At 37.3% G+C, this 18,216-nt stretch overlaps 1 protein-coding gene across 1 annotated transcript in view; it reads right to left on the bottom strand.

Moving 5' to 3' along the window:
* Positions 1-1,001: 1,001 nt before the first annotated feature.
* SLC9A9 (solute carrier family 9 member A9) overlaps positions 1,002-18,216 on the bottom strand; it is a 707,151-nt gene continuing 689,936 nt past the window's right edge. The window contains exons 15-16 of the mRNA XM_074298418.1: positions 4,620-4,725; positions 1,002-3,187 (exon numbers count right to left, since the gene is read on the bottom strand). Of these exons, the coding sequence (XP_074154519.1) occupies positions 2,951-3,187; positions 4,620-4,725 (343 nt within the window). The 3' untranslated portion in view covers positions 1,002-2,950. The remainder of the gene's footprint in view (positions 3,188-4,619; positions 4,726-18,216) is intronic.

Here is an 18,216-nt window from a genome sequence, read left to right as displayed (position 1 = left end):
ATTTTTAAAATAACATTATCCCTTGTATTCATTTTTCCAAATTATCCCCTTCCTCCCTCTACTCCCTTCCCTAGATGACAGGCAATCCCATACATTTTACATGTAAAACACATTTTTTAAAAGCAAGAAATGCATGTTATAGCTACCTATTTCCTCATCCTCGGGATGACTTTTGAATTGTGTTCCTAGTCATTTTTCAAACTCATCATGTTCCTCCCAAAATTTTCTCTTTTTTCCCCTATATTGAAATGTCAGCTTGTTGTTGTTCTTTTCTTTCCCTTGTTTTTGCCTCTTTCACTCTAGAGGTAAGAAAGAGAATCCCAGGTTTTAATCTTTTCCTTTCAATTAACAGAGAAGAAAAACACATACTTGATTTTTGCCTCTCTGTCTTTGTTAAAGTCTTTTCTTCCCTCTCAATTTTCTATCAGATTTGTCAGATTCCTTCTGGTGTTTAGATTCCAAGAGGAAGGATGCTCTTCTATTGGGCTCTGCCAGTAGTTTCCTTCTTCGGAGTCCTCTAAGAAGCTCAAAAGTACTTGAGAAGTCTGGTATAGAGGCTAGAAGGTCTGCTTTGCAAACAGAAAAAATCAGGATTGAAAATTTGCTTCACACACACATACAATTGCAATACCTACCTATAGGCAAGCCATTTAATTTTTTTTTAGCGTTTCTGGCACTTTTTAGAGATGATGTTATAGGCAAGTTGACTTCCCAGTCAGGATCAGTAGGGGGAGTTTCCATACAGGAAATTTTTTTTGCCCTTACCAAAACTCCCAATGTACGCCCCCCCCCCCCCCATTCCTAGAAAGTCTCTCACCCACCTCACCCACCTAGATTGCTTTTTATTCTTTTTGTCTCTCACTCTCCCTTGCCCTAATCCAAAAACCCCAGTGCCTACCATCTATATGATATTTCAGTGATGCTGATTTCTTCTTTGGATCGGAATTAGGTACTGCTAATGAGTTTTTCTCAGTCTTGAAAAAAATGCTAACACGCTTGTCTCGTTTTTAAAGTAATATTTTATTAGATCAAGTCAAACCAGAAAGCCCCATGCTCCACCATTTTTTTTTTTTTTGTTTGCATTTTCTTGGAATGCCCCAAAGCAGTTTCCACATTTCTCCCTCTCTATGTCCTTTGAGCCTCCGTATACCACCATTGAAACAACAAAGTAAGTGAGGCTCACTTTGGAGCATCTGCCATCTTTCCAGCTAATGCTTAAGACTGAATGAACATTTGGTTAACAAAGTCCATATTATTTCCAGATTTCTTGGACATGAGAACGTCTTCCTTTACTGGACTTCAAAAAACCACTGAGCTAATTCCTTGAAGACTCATTATAATCAGATCATCTAAAGCCAAAGCTTGCATCTTGAAGTCTCATGTGAATCTTTTCATTTTAATAGCAGCCAGGCTTGAGGTACCTTCATGCTTGCAAAGGCTCAGATCAGGTGATTGAATCAAATAGCCACCTGATTCTCACGTCCCAACAATGTGCTGTGAACTGTCCCTTGTAAGCAAAAGCTGAAATTTTCTCTCTCTTTTCCCTCTTCTCCCCAAGCCCTTTTTACTCCTTGCTTTTGGAAAGGCACTAAAGTCTATTTCCCCACCCCTCCCTCACACGTCTGCTGTTTTTAATCATGGATTCATGTAAGGATTGGATGGACAGGTGGCTGGACAGGGGCCTGGGCATATCCTCCTACCACGGGGATGGCAACCTGTGCTTTCCTGAATCTTATTAGAGAAAATACAGAAAACATCCCCTTTGGAGCCAAGAACGGATTAAAATGTAAACACTGGCAGGGAAGCTCATTCATCAGGCAAACAGGGAGGGGGGGCGAGAGATCCATCTTTTCCTTGGAAGTCTTAGAGAGGGCTTTAGTAAGAGCCTGCACTTAGCTGGCAGCTCACTGAACAGGACCAGAATAATACAAACAAATTCCTAATCTGGCCAAGGAATCCGGTGGGGTTGTCAAATCAAGTAGCACTGATAGCCTTTGGAGAGATTGGGCCTGCTTCTTCAGAGAACAATTTGGCTTCTATTAGTTGGTTACGATTTATGAGCAAGCATTAATTAAGCACCTCTGCGTGCAGATGCTGGGGGAATACAAAGATTAAAAAAAAGGAAAAGTCCCTAGCTCAAGGGGCTTAAGGTTTCCCGGGGAAAGGGGAATATCACATGCACACAGAAACACCAGCTAATTGGAGGAGTGAGAGAATACTAACAATTTTTTTGAGGGGGATGGGGTGGATGCTCAGGAAATGCTTTACTTAGAAGGTGGTCCTCTAGAGTACTTTGAAGGAAGTTAGGGGTTGGTGAGGAAATTCCAGGCATGGGGCCCAGATTGAAGGGTTGGGGGCAGCCTGGGCAAAAGGAGATAAAGTGCTAAGTCTTACTAAGCACTCAGCTCAGGCCCTGTACTGAATATTGAGGATTGTAATATGTGCAAATGTGTATATTCCTTTAAAAAACAAAACAAAACAAAAACCTGCCCCCCATACCCAACCACTGTCGTCCTCCTCCTTCTCCTCCTTTTCCTCTTCTTCATCTACTTCCTCCTCCTCCCCTCCCTCTTTCCCTCTCTAATTAGAAGTCTCAAATCCCCAATATGAGTCAAGAGCTTGGGGAGAATCGGACTGAGAGGACACATTGGCAGGCGTGGATGTATCAGTGTCACCCTTGGAGATGTTAGATTAGTGACCCTCCCCTACCCCCAATTCATTAATAAAAATTGCTGCTGTCAAAAATTAAATTCAGTTGTATAATATGGAGGGATGATCATAAATTCTCATTTCTTCAGGCACCAGAGGGATTCATGTGACAAGATTTCGATTCTCTTCAATTTATGCTTTTAATACATTTCCCAGCATCTTCCCAGCTCTGTCTAATCAGCTGGGCTCATAATCCTCCGTGATCCTCCACCAGCATTACTGGCAATCATGGGCACAAGATTCATGCCAGTGAATTCGGCTGGGATTGCCCGGGAGTGTGTTCAAGCTTGAGTCCATAGCCACCTAATCCGAGGTCCCCCTCGTAGATGTTTTCTTTGCTTGGAGTCTTCGGAGAGGCTTTGGGGTCCATGTTCAACTCTGCAGAGGGGCTGCGTGGCAAGGGGGCTTGCTCTTGGAAGTTCATGGCCAGTTCGTCATGAGTCACAATGCAGTCTGTATCATCCTCCTTCAGATGGTCCTAGAGGGTTGGAAAGTAAAGGCTCACAGTGAAGGGAAAACATATCCCAACCAACCCCTTTACCCTCCCAGGGAAACTCAAGGGGATGTTTCATCCCTATACGACTAAAATGTTTGCTTTGAGGTCAGCAAACTTTCCTCCTTTGGGAAAGATCCCTATTTCTCTTTCATGAGTAATCCTTACCATTTCTGTCTTCCTGGATAAGAACAGATGGCTTTAGAATCCCCATTAAAATGGATGTTTAAAACCCAATTTACCCTTCCCCCCAAAAAATGACCATTCTAGGAAGTGTAGCCCCAATTTATAGGACTGGCTGTCCACCTCCGGAATCTATAATTGAATTTAACAGGTATTTATTAAATAGCCCTGGATCCAGATTTGTGGTAAATGCTGGAAGTAAAAAATAATAACTATTTCCAAGGGGCTTATCTTCAGTAATGTCATTAGTATAACATATGTGTAAAGCTATTTGGAAGGTGGTTAAAATTGAGTCCATTGGACATTTCTGTCAACTGAGTGGACCATAAGATCTGAAAGTATTCCTAGGGACTCTTTACAATGGACTAGAAAGCTGAAAGTGAGGGTAGGACGGAATCTTGACGTGGATTTCCCATAGATTCTACATTTCTATCTATCCGTGTATACAAACAAATGTCTGTTTGCTTTCATTTTAAAAGATATATATGTCTATTGGATTACATGCCATCTAGGGGAGGAAGTGGAGGGAAAGGGGGGAAATTGGAACACAAGGTTTTTCAAGGGTCAGTGTTGAAAAATTATCCTTGCATATGTTTTGAAAATAAAAAACTTCAATAAAAAAAGAAAAAAGTGAAAATGTAAAAAAAAAAAAAAAAAAAAAAAAAAGACATATGTCATACAGTAGTGACTTGGTGGCTATAAAACCAATATTCAATGAGTCTGAAACTCTTAAAAAGATTGGGAATTACTATAGTGGAAAATGGAATGAATTTAACCTAGCCAAGATAGTACGGGAAAATTGTGAGTTTTCCCAGATGTAAGGTTGGGAATTCCTCTGCCATGGATTCTGGAAAAGTCCGATGAAATGACTGAGGTTAAATTCCCTGACCATCTGATTTACTTCTAATTGTACTAATTGGTTCTTGGCAAATTCATCCATTTCCTTGAACTAAAAATTTCCAAATGTGGCAATTTACGGAGGCATAATTTTTTGTTCACACATTGTCCAAGTTATTTTATGTCTAAAAAGCCGGTAAAATTCTATTGGTATTATTATGAAAAATTAAAATTCAGTCAATCCTCATAAGTTAAAAGAGACTAGAAATGCTGCTCCATGCAATCCACTTAAAAACAGTCCTCTTCCTCTTGCCTAACCAATGGATCTCCACCTCCCATGTTCATCTTGGTCTCTCCAGATATTCACAAAGTTTGTCACATTTGACCACTTACTCACCCCATATGCTTTTGGACTGGTCAGCAATTTGGAAATTGGGTTACACCATTCTGGTAAAGTAGTTGTGAGTGGCGGGCCAGAATGAGTCAAAATTGGTTTCAGATATCTGCACAATCTGTTAAGGAATATTTTCCAAAATAACAGCAATGGAATTTCCCTAGTTCAATTTACAATAATGAAAAAAAAATCATTCAAGTCAAATCAATGAGCAATTATTAAGCACCTATTGGGTACCAGGAACTATGCTAAGGTTTGGGAGATACAAAGAAAGGCAAAAATCAGTCTCAGATTTCAGTGAAAGAAACAAGCATTATACAGACATCCAGACCCACTAGCTCACTCATTCTGCCATCAGAAAGCTCATTTTCATTGACCCCTTTCCCTTGCAATTGAAAAAGAATTGAGGTTAAATCTCCTTATTTAATGTTTCTTCCTGGTAGTATTTCATAATCTTGAGGGGGGAAAAGTGAATTACTTTGGATACTATATTCAAAGAGAAACTGAAAAATGTCTTAGTAAAGAGAACACGGATTATGAAGTCAAAAGACCAAAGTTTTCCTTATAGCTCCACAACTTACTGTCTGTGGGTCCACTGAGCTCTCGGGAGTCTCAGATGAAGGAATCATCTGTAGAATGAGGATAATTAGATTTTTGTATCCAAGGAATTTCTTAAGAATTACATGATAATTTTGTTTTATGTTTGAAAGGAATAGCAAGTTGTGTATGGTAGATTTGGAATTTTATATGAAGTCATTTTTTTTGTTGTTGTGTTTGTTTTATTCCATAAATTTAAAAAATAAGAGATTACATTATCTGCTTGAAAGAGCTACCTTAAACAATAACTGTTTTTTTTTTAATTGGACACAAGGCCTTCCTCTATAGTCTTTTCATGCAAAAGCAAAAATATTTCATAAAATATTGAATAATTTCATAGCTGGGGAGTGAACATAAGTTGTTTCTCCAAAATACTTTGTTTTTATTATTTGACACATTTACTTTATACTTCATATACTTCATACCTCAATGCATCTCTATTTAAAATTATGCAAATAACCTGGTAACAGACTTATCCTATTGTCTAACACCTGTCGGTCCTGTCTTTATGTTCCAGGGTGGTTTATTAAGTTCAAAGAAAAACCTGCTCATGGAGAGATATTATGTTTTACTCTGATCTATCAATAATAATGCACTGGAGACACTGTGGCTGACTTACCCTTTGCTGAGAGCAAAGTAATGAAAGTATTTCACAATTAGAAAAACATGGAATGACTTGCATGAAGAGGGAGGGAAACTGTACAGAATTTAAAATGGAATAAAAAAATTAGATAAAAGAGAACTAGGTTTTAAACTTTATGCTGTTTGCTCTGCTCCTCGGCTTCTTGACAAGGTCTGATAAATGAAGAAAGGGAGAAAGAAATCACTTTTTGGTGGCTTCTCTTACTCTTCCATCTACATTAGCTTTCCCATGGATGGGCTGATTTTTAGATACCTACCCCCTACCTTACCCTGCCTGCCATGTTGCTGGACAATGCCAAATTCTCATTCCTAGTATTCCGACTGGTCTGGAACTCTCTTTTAAAGGAGGAGCAATAGTGGTAGGTGACTTCCTAGAAATGGACACAGATGAGTTTCATCTGTAGCCCAGAAGTATCCGGGATTTCACTGTGGCTGAATATCATTTTCCCGTAGATAAATCTATGAAACACAAACCTGTGCCTGAGAGAGAAGGGAGAAAGAAAATGACCAATTAATCCTCAAGAACCACATTTCAATCTGAATCAACAAACATTGATTTAAGCTCCAACTCTGTGCAAGGCACAGTACTAGGTACGGGGATCTAATTCTACAAATTAAGACGATCCTTAAAAAAGCAAACATTCATATTTTTAAGAGGAAGAGAAGCCTAGAATGTTAGGGTGAGAAGGGATCTAAAGAATCAACCAATCTAACCTCCTCATTTTCTGAATAAACTGAGGCCCAGAGAATGGAGCTTACTTGTTTAAGGTCATGGAGTTAGGGAGAAAGGTGGGACTGAAACCCTGGTCTCTTCATTTAGTGTTCTTTTTACACACCATATTGCCTCAATAAATGATTTTTAAAAAGTCTTTATATTCCCAACACTTAAAACATCATCTTGCACAAAGTAGGAATTTAATAAGTGTTTGTTGGATTGATTGGAAATTAGAACCAAGTCAGAAGACTCTAAGGGTCATAAAGGATTTTAAACTCCATTAATTTTCATTATAGAATTTGATTAGCTTCAATTTATGAATGAAGAAACTTAGACCCAGAGATGTAGTGACTGAAAATAATCTAGAGGTTCCCTTAGGCCCCATCATCATCATCATCATCAAAAATAATTTCAAGATTTGATTGTACAAGATGGCACACTGGGTGTTACATAAAGAGAACTACAGAGAATCAATTTCCTGTCACTTAGGATTGTAATTTCATCTATTTTAGACCTGGAAGGTATCTCTGGGATTATGTAATCCAACATGTTCATTTTATAAACAAAGAAATGGCCAAGAATCGAACCCAAGCCAGCCTGGTATTCTTTAGCTTGTCATTGAAGATAGATATAAACATCAGGAGCTATTGACAGATGAAGGAGAATGTTGCATTAACAACTGAATAAACTTTAGAGGTATTTACATTATTCATAGTTCTAGGATGCAGGTCTAGTGATGGACTATACATACCCAAGAACCCGTTTGCAATTTTAGGAGAGGCTACTGAGTGACGAATTTTCTCAGTCACTAACTCACACAGACCATGTATTAAAGACTCCTAATCTACACTGGCAGAAGGAATAATGAAAATATTGATGTAAAAATACCCAGGTTAAATGCATTTTAAAAGACTACTCCTTTAGGATGGGAGAGGTAAATGCATGATTGGAAGGAGGTCAAGGAGACCAGTCATGAGAGTTTCATTTAAATGGAAGAAATTGATTTTTCTCTGAATAACCTTTTCTGTAGATTTTTAAGCACTGGGGTTTTTGAGAGCCATTTAAATGAAAGAAGAAAGATGGCATTCATGGCTCAGAGTGAAGGGAATGGGAGGCAAATAGTCTAGGCCTATGATGAAGTTTCAGATTCAGGAAAGCAGTGAGTGATGAAGGTGGGTTTTTGAATAAATAAAACCATTGAAAAATCACAGGGAGGGGAAGGAGTGATTGAAAGAGTTTTTGGTCAAGAGTTCTTTATATGCTTGGTGATTGCTTAAGGAGACTGCCTGACACTCAACTGAACAAACCAGTGTTGATTGCTGACAACTGAGATGCTTAATAGCAAAATGGTACAGCAAGGTGGTGCAGTGGATAGGAAGTCAGGAAGATTCAGCTTTTTTTTCCTTTTGATCAGATTATTTATTTATTTATTTGCTGAGGCAAGTGAGCTTAAGTGACTTGCCCAGAGTCACACAGCTAGGAAGGGTTAAATGATTGAGGTCAGATTTGAACTCAGGTCCCCCTGACTTCAGGGCTGGTACTCTACTCACTGCACCACCTAGCTGTCCTCTAATCTGATTTTTTAAAATAAAGCTTTTTGTTTTTCAAAATATATGTGTGAACAATTCTTCAATTATCCCTTGCAACCCTGTGTTCCAATTCTCCCCTCCTTCCCCCACACCCTCCCCAGATGGCTCTAATATACATTAAACATGGTAGAGATATATGTTAAATCCAATATGTACATCCATATTTATATAATTATCGTGCCACACAAGAAAAAAAGAAAAGCAAAATAAAATGCAAGCAAACAACAACAAAAAGAGTGAAAATGCCATATTATGAACCACACTCATTTCCCATAGTTCTCTCTCTGGGTGTAGATGGCTCTCTTCATCACTGAACAATTGGAATTGGTTTGAACCATCTCATTGTTCAAGAGAGCCACGTCCATGTGCAGCATGATAACTGTGGAAATATGGATAGAAGAATCGCACATTTTTAGTCATATTAGATTACTTACTGTCTAGGGCAGGGAAGAGGGAGGGAGAGAGGGAGAAAAATTTGAAACACAAGATGTTGCAGGAGTGAATGTTGAAAACTATCTTTACGTATATTTTGGAAAACAAAAAGCTAAAAAAAAATTTAGCGACTAGGTTGAAAAAAAATTGCATTCCCTATAGGTCTAGGGATGAGAAAACTTTCTCTAGTAATACAGGTAGGCACCTTCTCTGTATCCCATAGTCTTAGAGCATTGCCTGGAGCACTGGGAGATTCACTGACTTGTCTGTAGGTCATATTTAGCCAGTAATATCTCAGAAGTGAGATTTGAACCTAAATTTTTCCATAGGACTAGGAGATTTGATAGCATTTTTAATGATAGGATTTTTTATTTTTTTGTTCTGTTTGTTTTTTAAGGGATTGGTGAGAGGGAACAGAAGTCTGCATTCCACTTGAGATCTAGGGAGTATAGAAATTGAGTGACTTGGAAGGTTTATGCTTTGTTTTCCTGCCTAAGACACAGCTCTACCTGTAAGTTGATCTTCCTGTTTTAGGAGGAGGAAGGCTTGAGGAATGCTTTTGTACACTCTAACTTAGAGAGAGTGAAGAGTTTCTAGATAAGATCCAGGAAATAATCCAAGAAGGAAGCCAAGGGGAGTAAAATATGTTCTGGGAAAACCAAATCCAATATGGAGACTGATAAGTCAAAGAAGTGTCATAAAAAAGAAAAGCTCAGAGCTGTTGAAGCTCTAGAACTGATTCTGATAAAGGGTAAACCTAGATTTCTGAAGAAATAGAAGCTTCCAGGTTCTATAGAAAAATGAGCAGATTTTGGGGGTACCCGTTCCTTGAGTAGAGACACTGATAAGGACCTTATGCAGACCTGCATGGATAACTGGGAGGAGACACAGTTTTCTTGGTGATGAAGAATTTGTGAAAACTTACCAAGAATGTTGATTCAGGTAGAAGAAATCTCTGGTAATTTTGAGGTCCTAGATAAGGAGAAGGACCCGGGAGCACAAGTGAATTTTTCTCATTTTTTATTGCTACTTAAAGATTGTACCTCTGGAAGAGAAAGGAAGATGTGGGAAGTGCACAGCTGGCTGTACAGATGGCACTGGTGAAGTTTTGTTTTGGACTGCGGCTTAAGACACTAGATTGATGGACTTCTAGTAAGGGAAGGAGTTCGCCTCATGAGGCCTGGGAAGGATGTGTTTGGCAGGAAGTTTGTTGAACCAATCATGAGAACTTTTAATTGAAGCTTGAGAAAGAAGAAAAATGCTCAGAGAAATTTATAAAAATAGATGGTTTTTGGAGGATGACAGTATAAGGAGATAAAGTAATAGTGGCTTGAATTTTTATAGCATCTTACAAAGTGTTTCTTCATCTGATGTGTTGCTCATGACAATAATGGGAAGCTAGAAAGTACAAAGTATTATTATCTCCATTTTACAACTAAACAAACTGAGGTGGCTAGAGATGATTTACCTGTGATCATATATATAGTCATGCACCAGAATATATGTGGATCAAGATTAACAAAGAAAGGATAAATGCACTACTTGAATCAACTGGTAAAATATTATAATTGGAAAGAAAACAAAATTATTCAAATCCTGTTTGCATCCCTAAAGAAGTAGGATTTTCAAACTGAAACTATAACTAAGAGGGAACTGAAACCTGGAACAGATGAGGGGAGAATAAGAGAGCTTCTAGTTAATGTAAATGAGTTCAAATCTATTCACACATATGAATTACATTCCAGAGGACTGAAAGAACTTGTATATATGTGTGTCAAACCATTGTTGGAAATCTGAGAAATCGTGAAAAATAGGAGCAATGATAGAAGACCAGAGGTAGGCAAGTCTTATATCATATATCAGAAAAGGCCATTAAAAAATTCCCCCAAACAGAGAAAAACTTTGAAGTTGATCCTTGTCAAAATTCTAGACCATTGTTAGATGATTTGTCAGTACTCAGAGAAACAATCAACAACAAGCACTAGCATGAGCAGAAATGAGTAGGACTAAACTGATTTCTCTTCCTTTTTTTTTGGGGGGGGGAAGATCAATAGACTAGTGGGCTTAGGAAAGTGCCATAGTTGGGGATTTTAGTCAATTATTTGACAGTTTTTTGGTCATATCTTTGTGTAGATCAGATGGAAAGATGTGAAGTTGGCTGATGACAATGTCTAGATAGTCACGTAGCTAATGGAAGGACAGTTCCTGAAGAAGATTGGATAAGGAGTGGATAAAGATACCTGGGTACTAGCCCAGTACTACCTACTCATTCTTTCATATACCCTTAAAGGATGGTCCAGGAGGTGGAAAAGTTGTACCATCTTACTTTTCATTGCCCTCAACGCTCAGTTATCCCTAGAAATCTGCCCAAGTCCTGCCATCTTTAAACAAATAAATAAAAATAAGAAAAAATACCTGAACTCTACACCTCTGTATTTGGCTTCTCTGCACACCTCTCTGAACAAATCTCAACTTCATGCTTTCTAATTGGACACCTGGGTAATTTGTGTGCCTCAACCCAACCAGTTAAACATTAGAATTGTAACTGTGTGCTTTGTTAGAATTCTTTGTATCTGTCTGTGTCTGTCTTGTCTTTTTGTCTGTGTTTGTGTCTTTTAAAAATATAAGACATTTGTGTGATCTTTGTATTGTGAACTATATTCTATTACCTTGGGAGAAATAAAATGTAACCATCCATAAAAACTTCTAAGGGCTGTAGCCAGAGGGTTTAGAACAGGGGGGAAAATTAATGAACTTTCATAGTTGAAGCAATTGTCCCAATAAACAGAACTAATTCCCACGTTAGGCTTCCTAAGTGAGATTAAGTTATTTAAAAAAAGGAAAAGAAAAACCCTGTAAATTGCTTATTTTCCTGTCATTTCAGCTTTGGAATTACAGAAATAAAGTTAGATAACCAAAGTTTGTGGAACTATTAAAAACATTTTTAGCAGATTAAGGAGTTTGATGATTAATCATTTCAAGATTGCAAGGGAGAATTCCTGAGATTTTATGGGTAATTCCAGGAACTCACTCTCTTCTGAAATATCTTAGTAAATTTTGGGGTTCCATTCTGTAGAATTGTTTTAAGGAAAAATAAGAATGAAACTCTGAATGTTTTAAAAGTAAATGACAAAATAAATGGCCTCATTGTTTTAGGGAAAGGAAACAAGCCAGCTAGTTTGAAAGTAAATTCAGAATGAAGAAAAAAAAAATAGGTAAACAATTTGCACCTTATAGCAAACTTTTGTTAATCTTTTCTTGATATTCTAACCATGAAAACAGAAACTCCTACAGGTCAGAGATCTTCTCCCTTTTAACCCCTCTTATCCCAAATCAGACTCTCAAATACATTGTTGGAAAAAATACTGGGAAAATATAGAGAAACTTGAATTACATTCTGCCCCTCTAATCCCCCCAGGATTCATTAATTGACCAGAGTTCACCTGGTGGAGGGGGGGGGTCAATAGCTGTAGTGGAGGCCCCCCACGGGCAGTGGCCCAAATACCCCAAGCCCCTGGGCCTTTTTCTCATTTCTTCCCTCTAGGCAAGCCTGAGGGCATACTGAAGTGCAGTACATCCTGTCCACTCTGCCCCAGCAGCACCTAGCCCCCATACTGTAGCTGTCAGGGTGTCAGGCCCCAGAACCAGCATCTGTTTTGCCCTTCCACCAGGAACCATCATTAATGGTAGTTAATATTTTGTTCTGCAATCATTGCCCTTTGTCACCCCCCTCCCCAAGTCCAGTTGGTATCTCCAGTACAGTAGGTAGAAAGGACACCCAACTTCTGCCCTTGTTTAAATTTATTGACTGTGTAATCTTAAGAAAGTTACCTTATCTTTGACCCAATTTCCTGATCTGTAAAGAGAAAAATGCCACCTCCCAGGGTTGGTGTGAGATAAAAATAATCATTTCAAAGTGTTTAATATATTGGCTAGCATATGCTAAATACTACATTATTTCTTTAATTGAATGTAATTGTTCCATGCCTGATAACTTTAAAGTAGTTTTAAAATGCCAGAGGTAATAAGATCAATGTTTTTTATATGTGATAATTTGGAAAGTCATTTGAGGTTTATTGTTCATGTTGTTACTGTATTTCTAAATTCTCCTCTTTGAAATTTGAAAGACTATTATAACAGAAATGCTGTTAGGTAAAACAAGTTTTTAATCTGGATGTTGTTATCCATGAATTGGGCTTTTAAAAGATGTGACAAAATATTTGAAAATTTAATGAGGTATATTTTCTGATAAAGCAAATAATAATAAATTTAATATAATAGCAAAATTTCATTTGAAATTTTTGGCTAATATGAAGGTGTATGTGATGGTTTAGAGATGTAGTTTCAACATATGAACTGTTAGGTATTTGCTGTCTGTCTGAAGCTCCAGAATGTGGATAGTTTTAATTTATAAATAAAGGATTAATGAAATGTGAACTGTTAGGGAAACATCAGGAAAGATATTCAAGCCCTTTGTAATTAGTGAAATTTTGCTATTTGAGATAAAAATACTTGGGACTCTAATTTACTGTTGTTTGACCTTTGAGTATGGGAATTTGAATTGTCATGAAGCCAATAGAAAATGGCATGTTCTGCAGTGCCTAGGAAAGTTTTAGGGGCAATATGGGCACAGCCTAGGTAGGGGCCTCCTGACTCTATTTCCCCATTGTACTATTTCCTCAATGAAAAGGAAAATTCCCATCTGGTTAATCCTGAGCCTTGCTTTTGACACACAGTGACTACATGACTGACTCTCAGATATGACTCATGCCTGAAATCAAACAGAGGCAAGGCAATTTTTTTCCTATTATGATATATGACATTATTGTAATGTGTCTCTCTTCCATTTACAGCAAATTTCTATAATCAAGAAGTTTTGTAAGGATAACAATAATCTATTAAATAATGGGTCAATACTGGAATATCTGAGTTACTATAATAGAATGATGTACATATTACAACTTTAACTTTAATTTGTGCTCAAATTATGATATAAGAATGATATTCTTTTGAGTGAGAAATGATTAGACAAGGTAATAAGAAAAAGTTGCAATGTAAAAGTTTTCTCAATAAGTGGAATATAAATTTTGAGAAAGGATTAGGATTAGACTGTTTTCTCTAAGAGTTTATATATATATGATTGCTTCAAATTTGTTTATCACGGAAATTCAGCCTTGAGTATGTTTTAATAAATTCTCAAAATTGGATTAAGGCTTTATTAAGTATTAAGGAAGTTACACATAAATTGTATGGATAATGGTAAAGAAAGTGAAATTATTTTCCTATTTTAAAGGTACCTGATAATTTTGAAAGGTGGAAGAGCTCATTTTGCAGATGGACCTTTATAAATTTTTAAAAGATTGTCATATCAGATATAGGATTTAGGTAAGGATAGACATAGCAAATGGTATATGAACTGAAATTCTCTGAAGTGTCAAAATCGGAGACCCAAATTTAAATGATATTACTGGTAAAATTATCTAGAAACATTTAGTTTTGGAACCAAAGAATCAGATCCCCTTTTAGAGCTAACCTGAGAGTAAAGTATATTGTTTAAGAAAAGATATCCAGGGATTAGATAGCTACATGAGATATCTGGGACTCCAAATGTGTTCACTAAATGGATATTAAGAATAAATCACTAGAATACAAGGAGATTTGATTTTAGTTAATTTTGGTAATAACTATTGTATTGATTTTTTCCTTTATTTCAGGATGTGTATGTTTTTTGGTTATCTTGCTGCCGTGTAAATCTTCTTTCTCAAAAGGAGTAATCTATACCTGATTAAATGTAATTATGCTGTTATGGGGATTGTGAGAAAATTGTATTGCATTGTTAGAACTTAGCCCTGTATAGTTAGGAAGCTGGACCATTTCTATATGTTGTTTACAGACTCTTAACTAAAGACCTATGTTTGCTGACCAGAAACTCATGTTCAAAGATAGGGGCAGGGAATTTTCTCTGAGACCCCCTTTTGTCCTTCTGACTCTTCTCACAGTTGCCAAACTTGTGGATCAACTGAAGAAATTCCCTGCCCCTTGTTATCCTTACAAAACTTCTTGATTATAGAAATTTGCTATAAATGGAAGAGAGACACATTACAATAATGTCATATATCATAATAGACAGTGAAATCCTCCAGGGACCTCAAGGTTTGTCTAGTATGGATCCAGAAGCAGCTGACATCCAGATGAGATAGCTGTCCCAAGATTTTGGATGAGGGCTGAATATAACACCACCAAGGCTGATTCAAGTGTATGTTGTCATTTTCTTCCTCTACAATTTTGCTGCCCCTCTCACTTTTCTTCCTACTAGCAAACAATGGCTACTTGAGACACATTTCCCCTGTAATTTCCCTTAAGAAAATAACTCCCTGTACAATATCTTGTCCTGGTCCAACTGGCTTTTCATAACATCTTTGCTTGCTTCTCCCTTCTCGGTCATAAAGGTAAGGGTTCTTTCAGACTCCTTGACTTTGGCCAAAAGTCGGGGAAATGTCAAGATATTAGGAGACACTCTGTTTTCCAGAGCTAAGGTGGCAAGCAGGCTGTGCTCTGAGTTTGGTATAACAACAATCTTTTGCTCTCCTTCTCTGGATGATCTCAGCCACAGCAAAATCCCAGAATTGTTTCTGGTAATCCCAGAATTGTTTCTGGTCACGAAGGCTTGCTCTGAATCAAACTTGAGACACTTCTGCTGTTACTCCTGTTGTCAGGGCTAGAACTCACTAGGTAACCATAGGTATAAGTATTAAAAATCCCCCCATATTGTCTCAGATTCCTTCCATTAGAGGCAGGCTCTGGTACATATCTTTGCTTACAAGCCATTTCCCTCACTTTGAAATTAAACTTTTGTTTGTGTCCTGATTGTCCTGTCTCTAGCCTGCCCAGATTAGAGGCTGATTCTGGTCCAGTTGACAGTTATCCTTCAGTTCCTTCTCTCCCTCATGCCCCATTTCCAGTTAAATGCCAAGTTTTATTAATCTTACTTCCATGACATCTATCTTCCACATAGTTATCAAACTGATATTGCTAAAGCATATCCCGCTTCTTTGAAAAATCCTCAGTAACTCCCTATTACTTCTAGGTAAAAATGTGAATGCCTCAGCCTGACATTTCACATTCTCTCTAATGGGTCTCCCATTGATTTTTTCGGTTTTATTTCAGATCACTCCCCTTTCCATTCTCTCTGTTTTAGTCAAATTATCCTGCTAGCTTTTCCATGTAGGATATTCTATTTCATTTCTTCTTTGCTTTTGAAAAAGTGGTCTCCATTTCTGGAGTATACTCTCTCTTCACATATGCCTTGAGGAATACTTCAAAGCATAACTCAGATGACTCATCATATATGATACCATTATTAATCTTGTAAATTATTAATATTCCTTCCTTGCTATTACTTTGCAGTAGTTTTTATGTGTGATTTTTTATTCACTTACTTGTGTGTGTCTATGTTATATTCCTTCCAGTAGAATGTAAGCTTATTTAATGTAGGGATGGTTTTATTTTTATTTTTGTAGCTCCAGAACCAAAAGTAGCTAGATAGTTCAGTGGGCAGAACTCCAGGCTTAGAGTCAGGAAGATCTGAGTTCAAATTTGGCTTTAGACATTTATTTCTAGCTGTGTGAACCTGGGTAAGTCACTTAACTCTATTTGTCTCAGTTTTTTCATCTGTAAAATGAGATGAAGAAGGAAACAGCAAACTGCTCCTATATCTTTGCCACAAAACCCTAAATAGGGTCATAAAGAGTCAAATGTGAATGAAAAAACTGAACAACCACCACAAAGCAGCACCAGGCATAGTCCCTGGCACAGAGTAGAAGATAAATATTTGCCGAATTAAATATGAACTGAACTGGGGACAATAGAAAATAGTGGGCTCTTTAAGGATTTCTGCCAAAATTGAAAAAAAAGTGCTTTTGACCTAGAAATAAAACTACAGACTTGTAATATAAATGTTTTTCTCATTAGATTCAATTACATCTTTAGTAAGGGAAGGGAAATGGCTAATTAGGGTGCCTTCTTGTAACTTTACTGTATCTTTTTCTTTTATTTCTCAGCTTGGGAAATATATCACAGGAATAAAATTAAAGATGGGGTCAGGAAAAATATCAGTGACTTTTTCCACTAGATTTGAAAGAGGGTACAATTCAGCCTGGCTTGGGAGGTAGAAATAGAGGCAGAAATGCTGTCCAGAGTCCAACTTCTGTGTTTTTATGAAAGACAACAGATTGACATTCCAAATTCTGCTTGTCCAAAAACAAGGACAGTACAAGTGAGCAGAATGCCTCCCTTTGGGACAGTTTTCTATATGACTTACAGTCAAAAATCCTATCCAGCTCTAAAATGGAAGCCTGAAGTTGAATCTCATATTATGACAGAAAGAACAACAGACAATAGGCAGGATGTCTGGGTTCTACTTCTGCCTATGTCATTAGTGAGATCCCAATGGAACTTTGGGTAAGCCTTCTCACTTGTCTAGACCTCAGTTTCCTGTCCTGTAAAGCTAAGAGTTTGGAAAGGGAGGAGTGATCTCTTAGGTCATTCTCAACTTTGAATATCCTATAAATCCCTTGAAATGTCTATTTGTTGGGAGTCTTCTCTCTCACCCATGTCATCACTTCATTCCCTTTCTTGTTATTTAAGAAAAGGAGCTGATGGAAAATATAGTGAGAATCATCCATCTATCCATTCATCTGCTCATCCTTTTATCCATTCACTTGTTCACACATTTATTCAACATGAAATTAATAATAAACCTAGTACATGCAAACATAGTAATTAAACTGCTGGACTTGGGCATAGTTCACAGTGTATATGCTAAGTGAGGTAATTTGTGGTAAATATTCATTTCCCAGGCTCCAGTCCTAAAACTCAAAGCAATATTTTACAGACCTGCTGCTGCTGTCTCTTTGATGGAACTATTTCTGCCAAGTTTTTCTGTCTTATTTGATGAAGAGACAGATGGGTCTCAGTCCCTAGATGCTAACACTGCAGAAACCCAAGCTTTTACAGGGCAAGTTGTATGAATTCACATCTTGGGTCAGATTAACAAATTGCTCCCACAACTCAGCTTTTGAATAAAGAGAATGGACGTATGTCTATTTGTGCCATCTCTAATGCTTGCTGGCTGAGAAACTAGGGGCAAGTCCCTTCACTCCTCTGGCTTCTGTCTCCTCCTTTGTAAAATTAAACTAACATCTGTATAACTTATCTTACATTTTTCTTTTCTGAGGAAAATCATAAAACTGTAATGACACTATTTTTTTCTGTTATAATATAAAAGTGGCTTTGAAAAATTTAAAGAGGTGGGTGTGCAAATGTATAGATCTAAAGCATAAAGCAGGTTTATGACAGTGCAGAGCAAGGTGGTGCAGGAGGAATATTGGATTAAGAATGCATGATAGCTATACATTTCAACACAAATCTGATGGACGTGGCTCTCTTCAACAATGAGAGGATTCAAATCAGTTCCAATTGATCAGTAATGAACAGAACCAGCTATAACCAGTGAAAGAACTCTGGGAAATGAGTGTGAACCACAACATAACATTTCCACTCTTTCTCTTATTGTTTGCTTACATTTTTGTTTTTCTTATCAGGTGATTTTTACCTTCTTTCTAAA

Source organism: Sminthopsis crassicaudata, chromosome 3 (assembly GCF_048593235.1).
Source record: "Sminthopsis crassicaudata isolate SCR6 chromosome 3, ASM4859323v1, whole genome shotgun sequence".
Classification (NCBI taxonomy): Eukaryota; Metazoa; Chordata; class Mammalia; order Dasyuromorphia; family Dasyuridae; genus Sminthopsis; species Sminthopsis crassicaudata.
This window is presented reverse-complemented; position numbering and strand designations above follow the sequence as displayed.